This window comes from Marmota marmota, unplaced genomic scaffold, assembly GCF_001458135.2.
Source record: "Marmota marmota marmota unplaced genomic scaffold, marMar, whole genome shotgun sequence".
Classification (NCBI taxonomy): Eukaryota; Metazoa; Chordata; class Mammalia; order Rodentia; family Sciuridae; genus Marmota; species Marmota marmota.
This window is the reverse complement of record NW_026000164.1, coordinates 138712-164754: the sequence shown is the minus strand read 5'-3', so window position 1 is coordinate 164754 and position 26043 is coordinate 138712. Positions and strand designations below refer to the sequence as shown.

Genomic DNA, 26043 nt, shown 5'->3' with positions numbered 1-26043 from the left:
CCCCACCCACCCCCGTCCTCCTGGTCCTCCAGGACCCCATGACTTTCAGAGAGAACTGGTCAGTCACTTTGAAGAGTGTCCCTCAGTCTGGGTTTTCAGGTGTTTCCCGTGTGTGGAGGGAGGTTGTGTTTGGGTCAGCGACTCTCTGTCCTTCCCAGGGTGTCCCATGACAGCGGCTTGGCTCCTGGTGGCTTGCTCGTGGGATCGTTCCTGCCTTGCAGTTGCCAGGGTTCTTGGGGAAGGGCTGAGACAGAGCCAACCTCTGATTCCAGCCTCCACCAGGGCCCGGCCTCTGTGCTGGTAGCGGGAGGGACTGGGTTTCCATCGCCCCTCGCGCTCACTCACATACAGGAGGAGGGTGCTCTCCTGCCCGTGGCTGACGTGGCCACTTGTCCAGGTTGGAGTGAATGCCAGATGCCTGCTCTGAGGTCAGGCCCTTACTGTGAAGGTCACTGTCCTTCCAGGGTTGGACTTGGCTGTGGCATTCTTTCTCCCATCCCTTTGGGAGTGCCTCCTTATTTTCTGACCCACAAGACGCCCAGCGCCTCCTGTACCTCCCCTGCCTTCCGTGCACCTGCCCAGACGCCTGCTTCCTCGTACTGGACGATGGTGTTTAGAGACCAAGGTCTGGTCATCCACGGTGCTCGTTGCTCAGTTGTGCCTGCTTCTTGGCCTCTTGGAGGGCGGCACAGGGACAGGTGTGTACCTTAACACAGGGACATGTGTGTGTGGAATCTAGCTGTACGTGCGTTAAACACCATCAGTTTACCCGGATACCTCTTACTCGGGCAACCTGCGCCTCCCCTTGGAGTTTCCCTCCCGCGGTCAGAAGGTTCACGGGGCCTCCGCGTTTCCCTGGCGGTTGGATTCTGTGGTTCAGACATTTGGTTTCAGATTTGAAAACCCCACCCCTGTGAGCAGCACGCTCGCTCCCTTGACTGCATATTTATCCACGGTTCTCCTCATCTGCAGCGTCACGGTGTCCCGTCAAGATCCACCTCCCCGAGTGGCCCGTGGCCGGCCGTTGCTGCCGGGGCCCTTCAGCGTGGTTTTGCAGGAAACCTTCTGTACAGTGTTGGGTCACCCTCTGTCGGACCCACCCTCCTAGCCTCTGCTCTCTGCCACCCTCCTGCCTCCTTAGTACTCCCTAAGAGAGAAGGATGCTGTGTAGTTTATCCAACCACATATTGTTTCCAATGTTTATAAAGAAAAATGAAGTTGGATGACCATAACTCTCTGTGCTCTTGTGCTGTTGGAGGTGTACCCTCCTGGATGTGTCCTGTGCGAGTGTATTTTACTAACATTGCGAGGTTTCCCTCCAACACGAGCTCACCAACCCTGTGAGCCGCAAGTTATGAGAGAGCCTGTTCCCCTGCAGCCTCGACAGCACCATGTGACATTCTTCTCTGTGCCCCTCTTTCTCTGGCCAGTCTTATAGGGGAGAAATATATGGTTTGATTTCTGCTTCTCTAATTCTATGGGTGCTTCTTCATGTTTGACGGCCATTTTTCTTTCTTTTTTGTGGATTGTGTGTTCCTGTTTTGTTCTCAGATTTTTATCATGTTTGCCTTTTGTGTCCTCCATTTTTAGAGGCCCCCTTGGAGACCTCTAAGTATTTGGGGCATTAGTGACTTTTGGCATGTGCTATGAACATTCCCAGCGCATCAGTCTGCTCTTGTTTAAGATGTTTTTTTCCATGCAAAATTTTCAGTGTTTCATATAGTCAGACCCATCAGTCCGTCCGTCTTGCCTCTAGGTTCTGAGTCGCCCTTAGAAATAGCTCCTCTACACCAAGCTCCCAGGATGTCCCCCACGTTTATGAAAAAGACATTTGAAGCACAGAAAAGTCAGGGTTTTTAGTAATCTATCTGCAACCTGCAGTGTCCAGCCCCTCTGCCAGGTGCCCCAGGGCCACTTGGCCAGGTGCCTCCCCTTATCTGGGACCCCTCCAAGCCCAGGAACCCAGGGAAAACTGCCCTGGAGCAGCACAGACCCACATTCCCAAGACTTTGCCTCCTGCGTGGTTTTTGTTCACGTGTTTCTTTGTTTTGTTCTGTACGTTGGTCCGCAGTGAGTTCAGAGTTCTCTCCTGATTCCTGCCCCTTCCTTACCTGCTTTGCCTTCCTTCCCCTCTTGCCTCATCCTTTGTTCACACAACCCCTAACACCCAGCATCCTCTTTTCTCAAAGACCATTCCACCATTTTCTCTGGGGATGAATGAGCGCAGTCACAGCCCCAGCTTCGGCTTAGGAAATACGATGTCAAGGTAGAGCGCCCACTGCGCGCCTGCTGGTGCAGCGGGAGCAGGTGCCACTCCTTCCACGTCATCCAGAGCAAATGCATGTTGAAGGCAGCAGTCGATAGAAAAAGCACTGAGATGCTGAATACCTGCAATGTTATTAGGGATTGTTTGGTTTTTTAAAATTTCCCATAACCTACATTCATCGTGACCTTTAAGGACAGAGAAGACTCTGTTGTCATGGTATTTTGAATATCAGTGAATGAAGAATGAAACATTTTAATGATGTTTGATAGGACAAAACCTTCCGGTCCCCCTTCTCTCCCCTGCCTCTGTCCCCCCCTCCCTCTCTGAGAGTTCCACCCAGAACGCCCCGTCCTGAGACGCTGTTTTTAGACAGTCAGAATGACCTGGAATTGTGCTTAGGAAGGACGGCCGTCAGGAGGGCCCGAGGCGACAGTGTGGCTGGGAGCGACACGCGGGGCTGTGTGTGTCCGGGCTGGGCCTTGACATCCTGGGTATTTTAAAAACTGGTCTGTAGACCTCTCTGCATGTCTTCTCTGGGTGGATATTTAGATTTGGGTTGAAGGAGGGTGACCTGTCACCGCCGTGTAAATGTGTGCAGCTGAAGCTGCCTCGGGGCGGGGGCAAGACATGGCATCTGCGACGCAGAGGAAGCTCCTGGAGTCCTCGCCGCGGGAGGGGGAGGAGGAGGAGCTGGAGGGTGAAAACCAAGGCATCTTAAACTCCTGGTTCCCACTGTTTGTCTGTGTTTCTGTCTGTCTGTGTCTCCAGAGATCCTCAGAGTCTGGACCCTCCGGAGGTGAGCAACGCGAAGCTTCAGTATGCAGGATGGGGTCCCAAAGGCCAGCAGCTGGTAAGAGTCGCGAGCAGTAGCACGTTTGATCCTGATGGGGTGTTCCAGGGCGAGCGGATGACTGCACGTGGCTGGCGTGTGAGTGAGTGTGCGAGTCCAGCTGGGCTTGGGGCACAGGCCGTGTCCATGTGGGAGATAGACACAGAACCAGACTGGCCTCTCTTCTGGTTCCCTGGATCCCTTCAGCGGAGCCCACCTGACCTGAACCTAGAGGCTGCACATGGTGGCGCTCCTGAGGAGGAGGCAGTGAGATATCCGAATCCTGGAGTCTCGGGTGTCCTCTTGTTCTGTTCTCCCGTGGAGGGTTCTGTGTCCACACGCAGAAGCCCCCAGCCCCTCGGCTTCCCATCCTGGATTCCCACTCATACTGGCAAGGCTGGTGTTGCAGAGTCTGCAGCTGGTAGCACGGTGTGGTGCAAAGCGCAGCAGTGCTGTGAGCAAGGTCCAGGCCTGGACGCTGTCCCCCACGGCCCCTGGGCCACTGGCTGGGCTGCAGCCTACAGTGAGCAGCCTCTGATCAGGCGAGAGATGTAATGGCTGGACCCCCCCCCACCGACTCTCACACCAGGGGTGTCTGCAAGCCCCGCCCACTGCACAGAGGGACCCTTGCCCTTCCAGGGGCCCCTCGGCCCGCAGGACAGGCCACTGGGCTGACTCAAGTTGGCAGTATCATTCTTAAAGCTCTTTCATCTCTAAAAATGACATCAGAACAAAATGGGTGCTGACTTCTCTGCAGAGCCTCCCCACCCCCCGAGCCCCGCACACGCTGCCAGGCAGCCCACTCTGGGGTCCCTCTCCCCCCACTGTTTGTCCCAGACGCTGCCCGTGGTGTGTAGATAGCCCAGTCCTCTGCTGGGCACTGCCCTCTTCACCTTGGTCCTCTGACGTGCCTGGCCTGGTGCCTGTGCTCACTAACTATTTTTTGAGGTAAAGAATGAAAGCATGGACAGACTGGCTCATCAATTAACATCTTGCCTAAACCATGAAGCCTGAAGTAATCCCAGAGAGGTAAGTAGAACTTAGGACAGATGCCAGGACGGCCCTAATGGTGCGGGAAGTCCCCTTCCTTCCCACTCCAAGGAGACCAGTGTCACTGAGTACCAAGTGCTAATGTTTGGATTGAGTACCAAGGTGCTAGTTGGCTGGTGGAGGTTTTGAGTTTTAAACTTACGTGGCCTTTGGGGGTTTTATTAGGCATCCTTATACTGCATTTAAGAGGAGCGGGATGTGTTACAAGAGTGTCCGTGCGCTGAGCAGGGGTCAGAGATTTGCTCTGAGCAGGGGCCTGTGGCCAGGAGTCCAGGCCTTGCAGCCTGAAGGCTCCCCCCACAGCCGTCCCCCTGTGCTGTCCTGACCCACACGCAGACAGGACTGCAGGAGTCAGGGGGCGTGACTGTGCCCCAGCAAGTCCTGTCACGCAAGGCGGGAGGACCTGGGCGGCTGGTCCACTGGCTGACCCTGGCCTTGGATCTTGTCCTCTGTGGGGCCTCCTCGACTGGGAAGGCCTGATCCCAGGGCCACTGCCCTGATGACAGGGACACTGAGCCTGCTCCGTCTGCAGATGAAACCTGTGATCGAGAGCAGGCCCTGGGCGGTGGGACCTGGCCATGTGTGATGCTCTCCTTTTTAACCAAGACTTTGGGCTTGGGAGGGCACCACAGTCCAGGCTGCCATGAAGCACAGACAGAAGGGTCCATTGGGCAGCACCACCGCATCTGCACTCAGCCCTGGCAGCCTCTCTGATCAGCAGCCTCCTGTGGCAGCCACCAGGGGGCCGAGAAGCAGGACAAGCCCTGCCCCCTGGGCAGCCTTCCTCGGGGCACCAATGCTCAGACAGATCTGCACTGGGGAGAGCGGGCAGGGAGCGTCGTACTAAGGTTGACAAATCTGGCAAGGGGGAGAGAGCTCTGTTTCCAGCGAGAGGAGAGTATTTAGTGAAATGTCCTGTGCATGCCGAGGACCAGACTCGAGTGACGTCCATTAATGACTTATAAAGGCCTCTGATCAATTTGGGTTAATTTGGTATTCATTGTAAAAACATTCGTCACGGGCACTGAAGTCCATGACAGTGGCCAAGAAATTAATATCCAGGGATGGAAATCGCCCTACGTGTCCCCAGATAATGGATGGAGACAGTTCGGTGAGTGATTTACTAGCCCTACCAAGGGCCCTTCAGAGGCAGCGCGGCGTGTTCTGCCGCAGGGCTCTGCGGGGCCAAATCAGCTTCACGTCCCTGCAGTCAAGTAAATAAGCCGCGTTTTTGGTAATTAACCTGAAGGATGATCAGTTAAAGAACTGGGAGTCAGGAAATGGCTGCAGAAGCTCCTTCCTGCTACCGACCATCTCTCTGAAGATGCAGGGATTCAGAAGACAAAAGCTGAGTCGTAACCGTGGTCATGGAAAACGGCATGGAGGTTCATGGGAGTTTGAAAAGACAGCTACCGTACAACCAGCAGGCCCACTCCTGGGCACGTATCCAAGGAGATAAAATCAATACGTTGAAGACACAGCTACACCTCCGTGTTCATTGTAGCACCATACAAAACAGCTGGGAAACGGGATCCCCCTGAGTGTGCACCAGTGGACACGTGGATAAAGAAAACGTGCCCCCCACACACAGTGGAATCCTGTTCATCCGCGAAAAGGAATGAAAGCCCATCATTTTGACAACATGAATGGGACCAGAAGACATGATTGTAAGTGAGATCAGCCAGGCACAGAGAGCCAAGAACTGCACAGCCTCACTCCCAGGGAGAAGTGGGATGCAGTCTCCAGAGGCTGGGAGGGAAGGGGAGTGAGGGGTGGGGACAAGTCGGCAGTCTCGTCTTAGTGAGACCCCAGGAGTAAGGCTGGTGTGCACTGAGCGACTGTGAGGCACTGGACACGCCAAGAAGCCAGGAGAAAGGATTCGGCATAGATTCACCACAAGGAAATGACCAGGGCTCCAGGAGACAGATTCGCTCACCCCGATTTGAACACTGTGCTATACACACACATATCAGAACCTCACAAGGTACCCCACATGCAGGTACAGGTGTGTGCATCCATTAAAAATAAATTTCAAGAAATGCCCCTTCAAAAAATATGGCTCGGAGGACTAGAAGAACATGGAACGCATGTCATCTGTTAAATGATACGAGGACCCGAGATAAACTGCCTGGTGTGCGTTTGTGTGTGGGAAAGGATTGGATGTCCTGTATTCATCAAAATAATTATTTCGCTGATCAGGCTGTGGGCATTTCCCTGTTTCTGAAAGTTTCTTGGATGCAGCAACATTGTATTTCCATTTAAAATTGAAAGGAGTGGAAAATTTATTGGCAGATATGAGATTTAGGACTTCACTCAGACGGCCCCTGCTCGGGTCGCCTCGTGGGGAAGATGCTCGTGAAGGACCAGCACCCACCTCAGGGTCTTTCATGGCACGGGTCCCAGGCTCTTCCCAGCTCTGCTACAGACCCTTGAGGGCTTTTCTGGAACTCAGTCTTTTCTCATTAATATAATTTTTTTTTTGTACCGGGGATTGAGCTCGGGGCACTCAACTACTGAGCCACATCCCCAGCCCTAGTTTGGATTTTATTTAGACACAGGGTCTCACCAAGTCACTTGGCACCTTGCTGTGGCTGAGGCTGGCTCTGAACTCACGATCCTCCTGCCTCAGCCTCCCAAGCCTCTAGGATTTCAGGCGTGCTCCACCATGCCCAGCTAATAGAATTTTTAATTAACAAATCCTAGTTGTATGTACTTATGAGGTACAAAGGTGATGTATATTTAAAAATAACTAAGATTTATTTCAAACATCTTAACTCAAAAAAAAAAGTGATAATGGAACTCACCATTAAGCCTGAGCAAAATTAAGGAAAAGTATTTGGGGGCTGGAAACAGAGCCTGCCTGGCTGCCCACCAGGTCTGTGAGGGTCAGTCTCTCCTCTCCCTTGCCAGAGCTCCCTAAATGCGATTGCCACCAAAGCAGAGGATTATTTCTTATGAGGAATCAGATTTAGAAGGGAGCCCGACATCAGCCTCACAATATTGGGTTAGAGAATTCCAAGATGATCTATCAAAGCGAGTTCATCAGCAGGACCGGGTTCTGCATTAAGGAGGAGTGCATTTACTGATAGGCTCTTGAGCCAGCGTAGCAAGGCAGCTATACATTAAAATAGCCTTGCACATGTCTGGGAGGGCAGAGCCAGGGTGGCCTCTGCAGCCACAGAGGAAGCAGACCTGGACATTAGAAGTTTCCAGGGGTTAGAGGTGGGCAGGAAGCTCTGCTGTCTGCTGCTCTTTCTCCTGGGTGCACATAAGGTCCTTTGTAGATTATGGAATTCTCCCATTTGGGGGGAGGAAACACCTTCAAAATAATTCCTACAAAGTTTCACAATGGGCAGGAATCAGCCTCAAGGTTGTGTCTCCTCTGCTGTGTAGAATGACTGTGCCTTTTTGGTCACAAAATTGCTGAAGTGTTGTCAGCCCCACTTACTGTAGCAGTTAATCTTACACTTCTTTGTTTTATTATTCAACTCGTTCGCTTTTGAATAACTTTATTTCCCAGACTGAATGTAAGCTGTTCAAGGACAAAGAGTGTTTCTCATTATGTTTTTATCTTCCATGGCCCATTGCTCAGTGTTGAGCAGAGTGTAGGATCTCAACAAATACTTGTTAAATGAATGATATCCAGGAGGAAAAGTAAAATTAAATGTCAGATTTATGGATGTAATGTTCAAAATGCATGGAAATTGGAAAAACTTGATGTCCTAACCTAAAAGATTTAAGATGGAACAACTTGTCGGGGGGTTGATTAAGTCAGCTGTTCAGATGGAGCAACTCGAGGTTCTTGAGCCAGACATTTTTCCCTAAAATGTTTGCTGTGCTACAAAAGGTCTTAAAGATGTGAATTCTCACTCTCGAGACTGTTGAGAGTGGGCTGAGCTGAGCAGAACAATAGGGTCCCTGGCTTGCCATGGGAGTGCAAGGGTGAAGGGCCTGTTTGGTCCCAGGCACCACGGGAGACTTGGTTCTTAATGTCAAGGACGAGCCAGACCTCATGGGCTGCTGTTGCATATGCACCCTCCAGCCTGGAACTGAGACTGACCCTCATTAAGTCCCCTCAGAGGTAAGGTCTGATTCCCTAGGACTGAGGTGGGGCTGGGCACCAGGAGCCCCAGGGACCCTGCTCTGCACTCACATTGGAGAGTCACTGGCATGGGTGTCTGCAGACACCAGGACTCTGTGACCTCTTTAATAAACTTGGGAGCTTCTCAACAACTCCAGTGTTGTGACAAAACAAAGCCCATGTGAGATTGTTTTTAGTAGGAAGGCCTATAACCAAGACGTGTTTTACACAAGAGCACCATCGTTCAAAGCATCCCGGGGAAGCTCCCTTCTCACATCTGCCGGCAGTGTCAGCCGAGCTGCGGTCTGAACAGGTCCTGGCCGATTCATGCATTCTACCCAAAGTTCAGTTCAGGATATTACAAAACTGGTTTGTTTTCTTTTTCTTCTAACCCTGGGTGAGGAGTCAGTGTCTGTATCGATCCATGATTTTGCAATATCAATCATTTTAGTGTAATTTTCTCCCATCAAGCCATAAGCAATCACATATACTGAAGTGACGGCCTGTTGCAGCAGAAGCACTGGATTCCAGACAGAGGGTCCCACTGGGTGGCTGTATAGGTCAGGACAAATAACCAATAACTGCAACCCTTGATTCGGGTCTTGCAGTGTCTAGCCTTCTTGCTGGGAATCTTGTACTGGATATTGCCTCTTTTGCTCATATTATCTCCATTTAGCAGTAAGAAAACACAAGTTCAGTTAATGGTTGGATTTGACCAAGGTCATGTGGTGATGGTATTGTAACTAAAACCCAAGTGCCACTGTCCTGACCCTTCCCTCTGCACCAAACTCTAATCTGAGTTCAGTGTCCAGAATGGCTTATCTCAAGACCAAATGAGTTCATGTCTCTGGGAAAGGTCTTTTAAATGACCTGCAAATTCCAAGTGTTATTATGACAGTGAATGCTGCTGTCTGTATTGAAGACCACCCACAAGAACATTTTCTTTGGCAGTACACAGAGGCAGTGTCTCCTGATGCAGCTTCTGGGATGTTAGCCTAATGCCCTTGTCTTTCTCCATACTGAGCATTCTAAAACTGAGTGGTATTCTAACCTAACCAATACTGTCACCAGAAATCTTTGCAGGGCCCATAAAAGAGCTGCTACAGCCCCCAAGCAGACACTAAACCCCAAATGGAGTGAAGTGTCCCTCCTTGAAGCACTCCTCCTCTGGAAGCCTGGACTGTCAGTCCAGGACAGTCAGTCACGTGCAGGATGAGCTGGATCATTTTAGAGAATGGTTGAACAAATACAGCTGTGTGTCTCCTCCCAGGGAGTGACCTGGACATTTTCCAAAGTTTTCTATGTTTTACTGGGGTTTGTTTATTTTAGATGTATTTTTATATATTAATGAAGTATTTTATAAGTAAAGGTTGTCAAACTGAACCCTCATATGCCCTTTACTCAGCATGAAATATTGAACATTTCCAAGCCCTGCAGAGCTCTGAGCCCCATCCCATCCACATTCCCTCCTCCACATGATGGATTCTCTTTATGCTTCCTTGACAGTTTATAAAAATAGCTTTACCATGTATTTGTGAATCCCTAGGCAATATCACGTTCATACTTTTAACTTCACAGTAGCTATTACGGCATGGCGTAGGCACTCCCGTCACTCTGTTTTGCACTGAGTCTGTGTGTGGTCTTCATGGGTGCTGACACACGGAGCTGTGGTTCGTCATGTTCACACTGCGTGGTGCTCCTGTACACTCATGTGTCAACACCAAGTGGTGGTCCCTTTACCATGTCTCAGAATGCATGTATCCAGTCTCGTGTCTGTGGATATGCAAGTTGTGTCTGGTTTTCATTTTAAATCTTTCTACAGTGTTGCTGTATGCATTTTGCTCCTGTTCCCCAGTGCACCCGAGCAAGAGTCTATGTAGCTTTTACTGTGCATGTAATTGACTGCTAAGGAATTGAATGTCTTTTCATAGATACGGTTCCTCTAGGTGTTACATCTTTGTGTGTGGGTGTGGGGGGGTGCTGGGGACTGAGCTATATCCCCAGCCCCAGGTGTTACATCGTCTGTAAATCACCTGCTCATGTCTTTTAATGTATCTTGGCGTTGGGTGGGTGGGGGGCTGTCATTTTCTTATTGATGTGATCCTTTCTCCAGTTCTTTTTCAGTGATGCCATTTCTAATATTTTTTTCTGATTTTACAGCTTCTTTTTCACTTTAATATGAATATAATTTGGTTGTAAAATATATTAATTTCAATGAAATTTATCATTTATGGTTTGAATTTTTATATCTTCTTAAAGAAACTTCTTCCCACCCTGAGGACTTAAAAATATTATTTTATATTACCTTACAATATTTTTGTAATTTCGTCTTTCACAATTATGTCTTTACTCTACCAGAAATTGATTTGGGGATAGGCATGAAGCATATTTAATATTAATTTTCTATAGATATTACCACACATCTCAGAACTAGTTATTGGAAAAGTCTCCCTGTGCTCATCGATCCTTGGAGCTGCTTCTGCCATTTATTAAATGTTTGGGGGGTGAGTTTGGTTCCAGACTCTCCATTGTGTCCCCCTGATCTTTTGTCTGTGGAAGTAATTAAACATTCTTAACCATTGTAGCTGCATGAGAGTCCCCCAAACACACAGTGCTTGAGAGTGCTTTGGCTGTCTTTGGTCGTGTGTGTGTGTCTGTGTGTGTGTGTGCGCGCGCGCGCGTGCGCAAACAGCTTGGAATAAGTTTGTTTGGTTCTTTTGTAAAACTTTTGGGAAATGAATATAAATTTCATTAGATTTATACACAAATTGAAGGAGAATTTTATAAGTTTTGATATTGAACTGCCCAGTATGTAGCATTATTCTCAATTTGTTTACTTTAAAAAAAAAGTCTTTCACTAAGGTTTTGTAAATTTTCTGTGTTGCTTGCAAATCTTTTGCTTGAATTTATTTTTAGATATTGTTGTATTCAGCTTTTTGTCACTGTGACCAAAGGCCTGACAAGAAAAATGTAGAAGAGGAAAAGTTTGTTATGAACTATGGTTTCAGAGGTTCAGTCTATGTTTAGCCAACTCCATTGGCCAGGGCCCAAGTGAGGCAGAACATCATGGCAGAAGGGTGTGGTGGAGGAGAGCAGCTCAGGACATGGCACCAGGAAGGAGAGAGAGCTTTGCTTATCAGGGACAAAACATAAACCCCAAAGGCACACTCCTAGTGACCCCCTCTTAGCCACCCCGACCTTCCTGTAGTTACCACCCAGTTGATCCATTCAAGTGGATTAACCCATTGATCAGGTTGAAGCTATAATAATCTAGTATTTTCAGCTCTGAAGATCCTTGCATTGTGTCATAAATGATCTTTGGGGGACACCTCATATTTAAACCCTAACATTCCCTCCTGGCTCCAAAAAGCTCAGGCCAGCATGCAAAATACATTTAGTCCATATCCAAGAGTCCTCAGAGTCTCAACAGGTCCAGCATTATCCAAGAGTTCAACTCCAAAATCCCATCTGAGAGTCAAGGCAAACTAATGAATGTTTTCCCCTATAAAAATCAAAAGCAAGTCCCATATATACAATATATAAAGACACAGTAAACATTTCCATTCCACAAGGGAGAAACAAAGGCATAGAAAGAAGGGATGGGATCAAAGTAAGACAAAATTCAGTTGGTAAACAAGTCCTGGGGCACAGGGTATCATGATGTTCTTTCCCAAGGGCTTGTGTAGCTTTCCCGAGGCCTTGCTAGTCACAGCCCATGGCTCTGTCTTGGCTTGCCTCTGCACAATCCTGCACCTTTCCTTGGGAGTCCAGTTCTACAGAACTGGAAGCTCTCAATCGTGGGGTCTCTACTGCAGCTTCCTACTCACTTCGCACATCACCCTCTCAGATGCAGCCCACAGAGACACGGATCCTGCGGCACGTTTCCTGAACTCCCACGCCTTCCTTTGAAATCTTGGTAGAAGCCCCATCACCCCCTAATTCCAGCATGCCGCAATCCTGCAGAACCAGCTCTACCTGGTTGATTCCAAGGTCTGCCACCATCTTGAACAGTAGCCAAGGTTCCTGAGACCATGGCTGCAGCAGCCTCTGAGTGCCTGGGTGGCTGAGCACCGTGAAACATTCCTAGGCCCCCCTGTACTCCCATGGTCTCTTCTTGAAGGAATTTTTACTTTTGTACCCTTGAGCCTGAGATGAGTGTGGTTGCCAGTTCCGGGAATGATCTCAAGCTATCTCTCCTATTGGCTATTGGTAAAGTATTTGGCATTTCTTTAGTGACTATAATCTCTTTAAAACCACACATTCCTTAGCCCCAGTTTTACTTGCACTTTTCTGATCAAACTCCAAGTTTTTCAAATCTTTCTGCTTCTGATTATCACAACAAACTTGGCTAAATGTTGCCAGAAATACCCATGCCACCACCTGAATGTTGTACTGCCTTGACATTTCCTCTGCCACATTAAATATTCCATCATCTTTAAAATCAGACTCACATGGTGGCTCATGACTGTGATCCCAGTGGCTCTGGAGCCTTAAGTAGGAGGTTCAAAAGTTCAAAGCCAGACACAGCAACAGCAAGACACTAAGCAATTCAGTGAGACCCTGTCTTTAAATAAAATACAAAATAGAGCTGGGGATGTGGCTCAGTGGTGCCCCTGAGTTCAATCCCTGGTATCCGAAAACAAAAACAAACAAACAAAAAAATATCTGTTTATAAAATCAACCTCACAGAAAGTCTCAGGACTTGGAGAAAATATAGACATTGTATATACCAGAACGTTTGGGCTCTGGTCCAATTCCAATAGAGTCCTCCTGTTCTAAAACCTCATGAGCCCAGTCTTTACTGTCCACAGTCCTCTCATCATTCTGGTCTTTTGAGTTCCCACTAGAATTACTCCTCAAGTTCACTTACAAAATTCTAAAGTTTTCCCAGCTTCTGAACCACATGATCAGGTTACTCACAGTAATGGCCCCACGTCTCAGTTCCAATTTCTGTGTTACTCTGCTATTCATCAGTGTAATCAAAGACCTGACAAGAAAAATGTAGAAGGGGGAAAGTTTATTTTGGTCCATTGTCTCAAAGATTCAGTCCATGGTCAGCCAATCCCATAGCTCTAGGCCTGGAGTGAGGCAGAACATCGAGGCAGAGCGCATGGTAGAAGAAATCAGCTCAGGACGAGACAGCAAGGAAGCAGAGAGATCTCCAATCACCAAGGACAGAATGTCAACCCCAAAGGCTCACCCCCAGTGACCTAGTTCCTCCCGCCACAGCCTACCTGCCCACCATCCACTAACCCACTGATTAGGTAGCAACCCTTCTAATCATTTGCCCCCTGAGAATTCTTGCATTGTCTCTCACATGAGCTTTTGGGGACACCTTATATCCAAATCATAACAGGTATTTTGTTTAGATAAATGTGGCACCATTGTATATACTTCATTTTTAAAATATGGCTTTTCTAACTTATGTTCTAGTTAATAGAATTGCATTTGTTATTTTATATTTATTTTGTTCCTAGCAGCCTTGCTAAACTCATTCAATTCCAATAATCTGTGATTTTTTTGACTAGGTATGTAGACTATCACATCCTCTCCAAATAATGATGAGTTTATTTATTCCTTCTTCATACTCTGCCCTGGCTGCTTCCTCTTTCCTTCTCCAAGACCAACACTATATCAAATAAAATGGGACAGTAGGATCCAGTCCTTGTGGTGTATCTGATCATGACAGAAATGCTTTCAGGTGTTTACCACGTACTGTGAAGCAGATTGATTCTTCAGATTCCTCAGTCAGTCCTAGAGAGGATATCTGTATTTCTGATTTTATGAATTTTTGTTTGTTTGGTTCTTCTTATTTTTGTGGCTCTTGTGGTTTCGTTCTATTTTTCTTTATTTTGAATGGATTTTGAATTTTATGAAGTGTGTTTTTACATCTATTTGGATAATCGTGGCTTTTCTCTTTAGTCTGTTAGTGAGGCACACTGTCAACCAATGCAAAACCAGCCTTACTTACCCAGGACAGAATCCGTCTGGGTGTGATACATTTTCTTTCTTGTATAGATATTTCTAGATTTCAAACTAATATATTCTTTGGGATTTTTGCATCTGTGTTCATAAGTGAAGTTAGTGTACTGTTGTGTTAAATTATGTTATTTTTCTTAAATCACTTTATTGAAATGGCTTTTAAATAGGTATAAACACAAACTAGATATGAACTTGTATAACTAAAAGCCAAGTACAGTTTATCAGTTAACTTCAGCAAATCCAGAAAGGCAACAGTAATGCAGTTCATCGTGCTGAGCTCACAGCAGCTCCACTGGGGTGGACTCTGATCTGGGGCCGACTGCTCCTGCTCACTTCCGGTCCTGCCACACACCCTGCTGGTTTTGCTCCAAGCTCTTCACCTCGTGATGATGCTCACAGCCCTCTTCTGCAGGCCAACCCACCCCGTCTTGTGGTCGTTCTGGCCCTGAACACTGCAGGGGGTTTCCTCATGGCCTTGCTCAGAAGGAGGACGGACGTCCTTGGCAACTCGGGCTCCCTTCTGTTATTTCCTCTTTGGCCCACAACAATGAAAGACGTGCCCTTTGGCACCAGGGGCTTGTAAACACCAGCTACAGGCAGATGATAGACTCAGACGACGGGCGGTCACCTGTGATTCAGGATACCTGGTGTAAATTTTAAGGCTTCTTGTCAAAGTGCACGTGTGACGCTTTCCTGAGGCCTGCGTCCCCAGGATCCCACCGTGTTCACGTGGTCTGAGAAACATCGCCCAGAGCTTGTTTCGGTTTTCTTTCCCAGAGGGACCACTAGCCCGAGTCTGCCTTTGAGCACACGCTAGCCTCCCATTTGGAGTGGGAGGTGAGAGTGGAACCGGAGGTGAGGGGTAAGGAGGCTTTCAGGAAAGGCCCTCCCCCTCAGGTGTCATGCAGGAGATGGCTGAGCAGACAGCAGAGTTTGCTCTCTGAGGGTCACTGCTTTCCATCAAGGGCTGGGGAGAGAGGGAGCCATGGCCCTGGGGGTGACCTCTGCCTACTGGAGGGAGGGAGGGGACAGACCCTCCACCACCGTCAGGTGAACATGTGGGCCAGGTCTTTCCCTCCTGCCACCCACACAGGCCCCAGGCATGCCGACAGGAGGCCCCTGTTCATCCCCTTCTAAGGCTGCTTTATTCTCATTGGAGCCAGACTTTGATTAAGTGTTAAGAGAGGGGGGAAAAACAAACACCCTGGTGGTTTTGCTCCAAGCTCTTCACCTCGTGATGCCACTCACAGCCCTCTTCTGCGGGCCAACCCACCCTGCCTTGGGTGCCAACTGCCCTGAGTGTCTGCGAGCTCTCCCCTCCTACCTGGTGGACACTGAATAGTTTAAGCAAAACTAGTAAAACCTAGGACATTATTCAGGGTTTCCTTGGTGGAAAAGGTTTCTTTCTCAGGACCTCCTGTGGTAGTGATTTTCAAGTGTTTTGATGAAACTCAAACTATTTTATGAGATTGTTCTTGTCCACACACTACAAGAGCAGAATTCCTTAATGTTACAGAAGGATGGATATTTGCATGGTCAGTGACGGGATTTTAGGAATTACAGGCCGAGGGTCCCAGAAGACTGAAGCCCAGAGGAAGGAAAGGACTCCGTTTTCAATTCTCTTTCTAACTTTGGATTACAGACAAGGAGAAAGCCCCTGGCATCTCCTGATACTTACTGATTTCGCTTTTCAACAATGAGAAAGTAAACAGACACAGAACCTTAGTCATGCTTCAACGGAGTTAGTAATAATGCTTTGGGTTGTTCTGATTTTTTTCATATTTATTTTATGCTTACTGCTGCTAAGAATACTGGTGTTCCCTGCAGTGGTGATACCAAAATTCACTTATCTATGAAACCTCTTTACGTAAAAAGGAAATTGATTGAAAAAATACTTGCAACAGTGTCACTGAAATATTGCAGCAAGTGGTGCACGTGGCTGTTGGTCAACCCGACTTTGGGGAGGAACACAGCATTTAGGACCAGTTTGGGCTGATTGGAACCTGCCCTGACTCCCCAGCCTCAGTCTCCTCACCCATAAATGGGCTGCCAAGGCCTGCCCAGGATGCTGTGCAGGTTCTGTGATCACCCACAGGCAGTGTCTCTTGCCACAGCAGATGGAGTGCCCTCTTGGCCACAGGTGCTGGGGAAGAAATCTAATATTATCTTGGATCTGCACCAAAGACGTAATGATTTTTGCACAAGTGATGAAAAATTTACCAAGTGAAGAAGCATGAACTTCCAAGCAGACCATTAGCCATTTTGACCTTGAACCTTCTGAGACGAAACCCTCATCCATAAAATAAAGATGATTAAGAGAACCATTTTGCATGATTGTCGGGGGCGTGTAAGGTTGTGTGTACGATGAACCCACTCAGTAGTGATCACAGAGGTGCGGAGAAGGCAGTCGGTGATGTGGCTACTTGACAGTCCACGTTGGGGGACTTCTAGGACTTGCCACCTGCAGGTGTCCTCGTGTGCATCAAATAGCTTTCAGTGTCTGGACAGAAACCCTTCAAGAAATGTTTGGGGTCAAGAGACAACAAGACCTTGAGGGGCGTTTCTCCAGAGCTTTGGGAGTTTGGGCTTCTCAATTCTAACTTTGTGATTCAGTGTGGCGCCCAAGTCTCAGTGGAGACACCCTCACTTTGTTAATTAAAAGTTCAGGGCAGCAGAAGCCCTTTCTCCTTGTGATGCTTTTTTAAAAAATGGTTCTTTCTTGGGTTTATTTATCTATTGATAATCACATTCTAGGCTATTATGGGTCTTCTTAAGGATTCTCAAGTGGAGACCTGGCACCCTGCTGGCATGTTTATAAGGCACCAGCTTCTGATGGGTGTGAGCTGAGGTGCGACTGTGGGCTTGTGCTGGCTTCCATGAGGGAGGGCAAGAGCTCCAGTGGCCCTGGAGGGGGACCCTTTGCAGTAAGCATTCCATTAAACTCCTCCAAGTCACATTTTCATAATGCCAAGTGATATTTTGCAGCTTGGATGTCTCCTGATATTTTAAGGAGTTTGAAATTTTGCTTTATTAATTAACATTTTCATTTTGCTTAAATTCTGGAGTGCACTGATTTTCCACAAGTGCTAATTAGCGAGCTCAGAGCTGAAGGCTGGCTGCATATTAAAACATTTCATCACACGCTCCCTGCTGCGCTCAGAGATGTCCTCATTCAGCCTCGCCAGCCTTGCAGATGGTGGGAGGCCCTGGCTGGTTCTGCTCACAGGCTTGGGGCCTGCTCGGACCAGGATGAGTCCCGGTTCCAACAGGCTCCTCATTTTCAAGGAGCTATAACCACATCTGTCTTTAAGCACACTCTATTCCTGGTGCCAACACCAGCGTGTGACATGAGACCATCAGAGCACCCAGGACTATACCTTCTGCCCACAGCCGCGGCACAAGTTCCTGTCGTGTGGCATGTCCAGGCGTGTGACCCTTCTTCATCAGTCGAGAAGGCCCTGGAAATATCCATCCAAGCCCTAGCAAAAGCAGGGGGAATCACCTCCCAGGTGTCACAGGGACAGTGTACATACACATGGAAGGTCTGTGTACCTGTGTCTATTTGGGCTTCTGTGACAGAATACCATAGACTGAGTGGTTCACAGAGAACAGAAACTTATTTCTATTCAGTCTGGAGGCAGAAAGTCAGAGACCAACGCTCAGAAGATTTGATAGACACCACAGAGGGCCTGAAGACCCTGTTCCTGCCCTTTCCTCGGGTGTCCTCTAAGGGAAAGGGAGGCCAGGAGCTCTCTGGGCCTCCTTCCCACTCTTGAGGACTCACCTGCCTGACCTCATCACCGCCCTGAGGTCCCATCTCCTCACACCATCACCTTGGGATCAAGGGGCACATTTGGTCCGTAACACCACACAGGAACACCGGGAATCTGGGATCTATATACATGATTTTCATATTGACCACCCAGGAGTTTTCAATCCATGATAAAGTATGAAGATCAGCTCTGATCTCTCAAGGCCTGGCAGGGCACCCTCTGTCATTTAGACAAGCCACCTCAGCTGACCTGGGGTTGCCAACCCTCCTGGACGGAGGGGTTCCCAGGACGTTCCTATTAATGCCAGCAAGTCCAGGGCAAGCTGATGGCTGTTTGCCCCACTGAGAACTCCCTGGGTGTGGAGGCTCCTCCGCATCAGCCCACCAGAGTCAGCCCCTGCCTCCGCTCTCCAGGTACACGTATGCACACACATGCAGAACGCACAGGCACACACACGGTCCCTGTGAGTCCATCTGGTGATTCATTCACCTGTTGCCCACTTTCTCCTGGTGTGCATACAAAGTGATATTTGCCGCCTTGGACAAAACTTCAAAATAGTCCATGCTTTGTATTTAAAATAGGCCCTGGGTCTGCGGTCAGCCAGAGCATTTGCAGAGGCATTTGAAGGAGGACGGGAGTAGAATGGCTTCACCTGGAGGGAGACCTAGGAGGCTGGGGGGGGGGAGCATGTGACTCGGTCCTAGGCCCTCTGTGGGAGTGTGGCAGTGGAGGAGCAGGTGGGCTGGCGGGGCCTCCTGCAGGGCCCAGTGAGCTGAACTCAGGTAGCTGCCCTGGTGGGCGCTGCAGGACGGGGACTGAGAACTCAAAGGAGCCAGACCCGTGCCATGAGCCCCTCCGCTGGCCCAGAGCCCTGCTGGGGCTTACACAAGCTAAAGAAAAGAGTGAAGGCCCCACCGTGGCCCCAAAGAGATGAACACTTGACAAGAGTATGGCTGTGACACAAGCTAAGAGTTCTCACAGAGTTTCGGAAACCAAAGTCCTACGGCCTGTTTAGGAGAAAGAGGAATTGTGCAGTCACCACTGTGGTTCGAGGGGCTAAGAGAGCTCTGCAGCACGTGGTGACTTGGCCTTGGGGGCTTGGAGAACTTGAGAAGCAGGCACTGCAGGGGGTGGCAGGTATGGGCTCTGTGGGTGGCAAGTATGGGCCTGTGGAGGTGGCAGGCGTGGGCTCTGTGGGTGGCAGGTGTGGGCTCTGTGGGTGGCAGGTGTGGGCTCTGTAGGTGGCAGGTATGGGCCTGTGGAGGTGGCAGGTGTGGGCTCTGTGGGTGGCAGGTGTGGGCCTGTGGAGGTGGCAGACAGGGGCTCTTCTGGACCCAGCAGGGTGAGCTCTATGGGTGGCAGCTGTGATTGCTGCAGGTGGCGGGTGTGGGCCTGTGAAGGTGGCAGGCGTGGGCTCTGTAGGTGGCAGGCTTGGGCTCTGTAGGTGGCAGGTGTAGGCCTGTGGAGATGGCAGGCGTGGACCTGTGGAGGTGGCAGGCATGGACCTGTGGAGGTGGCAGGCGTGGACCTGTGGAGGTGGCAAGCGTGGACCTGTGGAGGTGGCAGGCGTGGACTCTGTGGGTGGCAGGTGTGGACCTGTGCAGGTGGCAGGTGTGGACTCTGTAGGTGGCAGGTGTGGACCTGTGGAGGTTGCAGGTGTGGACCTGTGGAGGTGGCAGGCGTGGGGCTCTGTAGGTGGCAGTCGTGGGCTGTGAGGTGGCAGGTGTGGACTCTGTAGGTGGCAGGCGTGGGCTCTGTGGGTGGCAGGTGTGGACTCTGTAGGTGGCAGGCAGGGGCTCTTCTGGACCCTGCAGGGTGAGCTCTATGGGTGGCAGCTGTCCACACTGTGGACGAAGACGGGGGCTCTGAAGAGTCGAGGGCTGCTGAGGAGGAGGGAGTGTCGGGCCCTCAGGTAGCTGGGTGGACAGACCCCAGGTGCCACAACGCAGCTTTGACCTGTCTCGTATAACTGGTCTGGAATTCAGTGACTCATCTGAAAATGGTTCCAACAGACACAGAAATGGGGAGGCCAGAGACCTGAGCTAGACGGGGGCCACTGTGGGTCATCTGCAGGTTTCTTTACTGAGCAAACTCTCCATTCAGATGCCTTTGAACCCTGGGACTCTGTGACCCTGTGACCTCTCACGGAGGAGCCCAGAAGAAGGCAGGCCCTGGGGTGGTGGCATAGAACGTGACCTTCCATTGTGCCAGCACAGAGCCTCCACACAGGGCACTGAAGGGCCACTCATGATCCAGGCCCAGTCTCGCAGCAGGAGAGCAGGCCACACGGCTTGGCCCTGGGTGTTAGTCAGTTTTTTGACACTGTAACCAAAATACCCAAAAAGAATAACTTGGAGGAGGAGACGTTTGGCTCTTGGCTTCGGAGTCTCCGTCCATGGTCAGCCGACTCCATGGCTCCGGGCCCGAGGCGAGCCGCACACCATGGTGGATGGTGTGGCAGAGGACAGCAGCTCAGTCCACAGCAGCCTGGAAGCAGGGAGAGAGGAGCTAGTGACAGACGTGATCCCCAAGGGCACACCCCGAGGACCTCTTCCTCCAGCCACACTCACCAGCCTACAGCCATCTCCAGTTAATCCACTCAGATATTAACCCATCAGGTGGATTGATCGCTGAGGCGGTCACAAGTCTCCCAGTCCACTCATTCCACCTCTGGGCATGCCTGCAGTGCCAAGGGGCTGTTCAGGGGCAGCTCATGTCTGCAGCATGAGGACACCAGGAGTCGTCCTAGCAAGAGGACCTCCTGCTCTGTCCTTGTGGCTCTGGCTCCCGGCTCTGGAATGAGTGGTCTCGGTAGTTGGCACCTTGGGGCTACAGAGGACGGGGGGCTGTGACGGGGAGAGGGAAGGGAAGAAGGCTAGGACCCCTAGGACCCCGGGACCAGAGCCTGGACCCCCCGGGCTTGCCTATGCCCATGTTGTGGGAGGTGACTCCCAGGGCTTCCTTTCACGTGCCCGTGTACCCCCCACCATGATAAATGTCAGGGTCTCTTTCCAGGGACCTCGACCCTCAGGCAGAGATTTCTTGGGCACCACTGGAGCTGCAGTGCATTACTCAAGGTGGGAGGGCAGCCTGGCCCGAGGCCAAGGGCACATTGTTGGAGCCAGTCTAGAGCCAGCTGGTCCAGACCTGGCCCTGCCACCCTCTGGCTCTGCCTCACCGGGCAAGTTCCTGAGCCTCCCTGTGCCTCTCGTCCCTCGGGTATGGGACCTCCTGGGCTCACCGGAGGACACAACCAAGTTAGTGACAGGGCCGCTTTGAATCCAGTTTGCTGGGCCCAGAACCACCTCCCTTGAGGAGATCCTGAGACAGGCCTCCGTCTCGGGGGGCAGGCCTCTGTCTTGGGGGGGCAGGCCCCAGGCCTTATCTACTCTTGCCCTCCCTGTGCCACTGTCCCCTGGTCAGTGCCTACAGACACCCTCTGTGCCCATCATCCACAGTCAAGGCCTGTGTGTCCAGACCTGGTTCTGGAACACGGATGACGTAATTCTAGAACTTCATCAGAAGGAGAAGCCGCCTGCCGGGCACAGTCCCAGCCCCCGCGGGCGCCCACCTGGTCCCACAGCCTCAGCCCTGGGGCTGGCAGGTGGCCCTCCTGGCCCCAGCTTCCTCCTGGGAGCCAAGCTGGGGAAATTCTGAGGTCCGACCAGGGGAGGGTGTGTGGTCCAACCCTGGGGCCGGAGGTTTGCCCAGGGTCTCTATCTCCCTCTGGAACACACTGCGTTGCTTTTCGTATCCATTGCCCATTGGCCCAGGGACTCCTTGTCAACGAGGCAGGATTGGAAGAAGCTTGCATGGGAAGGGGAGAGGGTGTAGGCAGACACGGACCTCCACCTGTCCCCAGAAGATTCCTGTGACCCGGATGGAGCCTGCTCCTGGACAGCACCCTGCCGCTCCTCGTGGGCACACGCAGTGCGGGTGACGCTGTGCAGAGGTCTTTTCCCACCACGTGCACCCTCGGGCCTGGCGTGGCGGAGTCCCATCCCAGGTGCTAGTCCTGGCGGCAGGTTCCTTGTAGGGACTTTATCAGTGGTTACCTTTGTTCGTCTTTTCATCCATGTTAACATAGAAAATGAAAAAATACAAAAAACAGGAGCGAAGCTTTCTGATAATAGACCCACAGAAAACTAATCGGAGCTACAAACATGCTCCTGGTTTTGACGATAAAGAAAACATAATAAAATGTTAGTAGTCGTTAGCATTTTTGTAGCTCCGATTAGTTTTCTTTCTGTCCCAAGATTTTCACCTACTGTGATATGATTAGCATTTTACACCATTAAACACTTACTGTAAACATGATTTTAATAGTTACGTAATATGTCATGGAGTAGATTCAAGAAAAGTTAATTACCATTTCCTCTTGGACAGCTAAGCTGTTTATAATACTCCACATTGTAACTAGTGCTGTAAAACACTTTGGGGCCTCGAATGCCCTGAAGTGGGATTACAAGTAGAAAACAGTGGGTTTGCTCCAGGCTCTAGATGCAGCCTGCACACTGTGCTCTGTGGGCCTTAGACCCGCCCTGATTGCATCCTCCCCAGGGTCAGGTGAGCAGCACTCATTTTAGGGAAATCTGGCTAATTCTATGACTTAAAAAAAAATCTTTGCTAATAGAATTCAATTGCATCGTTCCTTCAATCAGCATATTTTAGTTATATCCCTTACTTGATTAAATTTGCATATATTGAGTAGCAAATGGTTTGTTTTCTATAAATTATTACCAGTGAGCTCTTCCTCGTGAACTCTTTGGCTTCATCAGTGGTCAATTTCCCTTTAAGGTCTTGGTATATAAACAACAGAAAGAGAAAGAAGAGTGCCCAGCTGCCACTGGGTATATTGCAGTTGAACCAGGAACTAGTCCCAGTCATGTGGCTGCAACTCTCAGAGCATTTGTGTCAAAGTTGGGAGGCTTCCAAGCTTGACAGGTTCTTTCCCTACCTGCCCTCAGGGGAGGTGCTGTGTGGAGGACCCGAGGCTGGGAAGACACAGAGCCAGCGGAAATAGGAGCTTCAACCACCTGGGATGACCTACAAGTGGTCATGGAGCCCGCGGGCTGCAGGAGTTGGCTGCCCGTCAAGTCACCTTGGAGAGCGGTGCAGCTCTCTAGTTAGTCATCTTGGGAACACAAGGCAAGGGCTCCAGGGGGGCAGGGGGGCTCTGCCTGAGAAGCGTGTGCGTGCTCGCACACTCAGGCAGGTCTCTGTCACACCTCCTCACATGCGCGTGACTGGCAGACTCAACCAGGAAACCTGAGTGGCATCCCCTCTGGCCCTGCCACCTGACTGGAGCCAGAGGCCCTTCACACTTGGACGTATGCGGAAAATCCCAGAAGTGCTCCAAGAAATATGGATTTTTCTATTACCTTAGGAAGATATTGAAAATTCATTCGCTCCTTTGGAGTCAGGGGCCAACTTCTGGCAAGCGATGAGTCTTGAATTTAATGCAATATGTAAAGATCTGTGCGGGGAGCAGAGCTCAGATGGCTTTCCACCAGTCAATGAATCTGGCAGTTGTCACCAGGCGGGCGGGGGCCAGGTCATGGGGCGTCTCCTCCAGGTGTGTCCCATAAACCCTGGGGCTCTGCCCACGGCCGGGGCCGAAGGATTGCTTGTTATTTTCAGCTAGCAGAGGTGGCAAGGCCGTGCTGTGTGGGTGGATCACCAAAAGGGGTGGCTGCCCCACACGGCTGGCCCTGCTGGGGTTTGACTCAGTGGTCTGGGCAGGACCTGGGAATCAGAACTCCTAACAAGGTCCCAGCACTGCTGTCCGGGAGCCCCCTTTGAGAACCACTGTGTCCTCAGTATGATCTCCCAGTTATGCCCCTCGTGACAGTGTGGGCCACAGCTGATCTCTGGAAGGGACATGCCTTCCCTTCTGAGGGACTGGAAGATGTGAAGTACAGAGCATGAGCCGTCAGCAGATGTGGTCATTTGGGGAGTCGCTGGCACGTGCTCCATGAAGTGTGAGCACCCAGGGCCGGCCAGTCGTGCTGCAGACACACGGGGGTTCAAGGCCAGGGTCCTTGGTCTTAGAGATCAGCTTCCTGGGGAGGCACCCTAAGAGGGTTGCAGTGTCAGGGAGCTTGGGCCGAGGTGCTCCACACAGTTCAGAGAACAGTGGACAAGCGTCCCTCTCAGGAGAGACCACCAGGCAGTGGACCACAGGTGACGGTTTCAGAGAGCTCAGACCCACCTGGCCTTAGAGCTCTATCAGCCAAAGAATTGGAGAGAGGGTGGCCTCAGGGTTTGGTCTCATTCACTTGAGACCTCCTGCCCTGATTCAGGCTCATTCTAAGGCCACGTTACAAAAGAGGTTTGGGTTACTTAAGTGACGTCTCAGAGAGGTCATCCTTGCGTGGACCCGACTAGCTGCCGTGCAGGACTGGCACACCGCAACCCCAGGACAGGCAAGTGTCCCATGGGAGTTCAAGGTGCAGCCGTTGCCTGTGGCTGTGGTACGTGCTGGTCATTGAGGCCTCTCTGGTCCATCTGTTCTGTCTCTGTCACACCAGTCACCCAGAGATGCAGGGCTGGCTCAGCGGTGGCCAGCCACTCCCCTCACAGCATGATCCTCCTTGATTCCCTGGTGGACGTTCTGCACTGATGGCCAGTGAGGTAGGCGTCCTGCTTCTCTGCCCTCTTTGTGGTCCACCCAGCCCTCTCCTGTGTCCCTTGTGCTGCCTGATACACACTGGGCTCAGGGCTGCCCTCAGGTCCGAGCTTCCACCAGCTGTGCCTCCGGTGCAGGTCCTGCGAGAGCCCCAGGCCTTCCCCTGTGCGGGGCACCCGAGAGTCGAGAGTCGGAGGGCGGGATGGGCTTCAGTTTGCAGGGAGGGTGCTGCAGAGGCGGCAGATGGTGGGGAGTTGCTGCAGTGGCCCCGACGAACACTGTCATTTCACCTGTGGGACACACACCTGCCCGTGCTGCCTGTGTTTACTGAGGCTCATCTCTGTGGCTGCCCTTGGTGGAAGGCCGTGGACCACCGCACCGCACCACCTCGAAGCCCTGTTAGACACCTATGTGGCTCTAAGGTGCCCCCACCCTCAATTTTTGAAAAAGTTGCATTTTTAAAAATGCGACTCAAGGGTTAATGCTGACACCTGGTGGCGAGATCACACATCGTCAAGGGACAAACAACTAGACAGAAGAGCAGGGAACTTGGGGTGTACCCAAGAGTGCTGGCCCTGGCTGAGAGGGCCGTGGAGGTGCTGGCTTGGAGGGTCTCAGGCACAGACAGGAAGGAGAAGCAGGAGGGTGGCTTCCAGAGGCTGCTTCACAGATGGGGGTGTTCATCGAAGCCTGAGGAACGAGCACCGTGCACACAGGGTCAGCTCATCCTCCCCTGGCCTGAGCACCCGCCATGGGCCACTGCCATCCACATGGTCAGCTATGTGTCTAAGGTGACCTCTTGATCTCCCCACCCTACCTGCCTCCAGCCAGATTGCCACCTGTCCCTGACACCTGCCATGCCCTCACCTGTCCTTGACACCCACATGCCCTCCCCTGTCCCTGACACCCACCACGCCCTGCCCTCACCTGTCCCTGACACCCACATGCCCTCACCTGTCCCTGACACCTGCCATGCCCTCCCCTGTCCCTGACACTCACTACGCCCTCACCTGTCCCTGACACTGCCACGCCCTCACCTGTCCCTGACACTGCCACGCCCTGACACCCACATGCCCTCACCTGTCCCTGACACTGCCACGCCCTGACACCCACATGCCCTCACCTGTCCCTGACACTGCCACGCCCTGACACCCACATGCCCTCACCTGTCCCTGACACTGCCACGCCCTGACACCCACATGCCCTCACCTGTCCCTGACACTGCCACGCCCTGACACCCACATGCCCTCACCTGTCCCTGACACTGCCACGCCCTGACACCCACATGCCCTCACCTGTCCCTGACACTGCCACGCCCTGACACCCACATGCCCTCACCTGTCCCTGACACTGCCACGCCCTGACACCCACATGCCCTCACCTGTCCCTGACACTGCCACGCCCTCCCCTGTGTCCACAGCAGTGAGGAACCTC

The 26043-nt window shown here is 51.1% G+C and overlaps 1 protein-coding gene across 6 annotated transcripts in view; it reads left to right on the top strand.

The window, feature by feature from the left end:
* The window catches only part of Dpp6 (dipeptidyl peptidase like 6), an 847324-nt gene that overhangs the window by 685041 nt on the left and 136240 nt on the right, over positions 1-26043 (top strand). For all 6 annotated transcript variants that reach the window (XM_048786655.1, XM_048786657.1, XM_048786656.1 and 3 more), the window contains exon 7: positions 3035-3116. In XM_048786655.1, coding sequence (XP_048642612.1) covers positions 3035-3116 — 82 coding nt within the window. The remainder of the gene's footprint in view (positions 1-3034; positions 3117-26043) is intronic.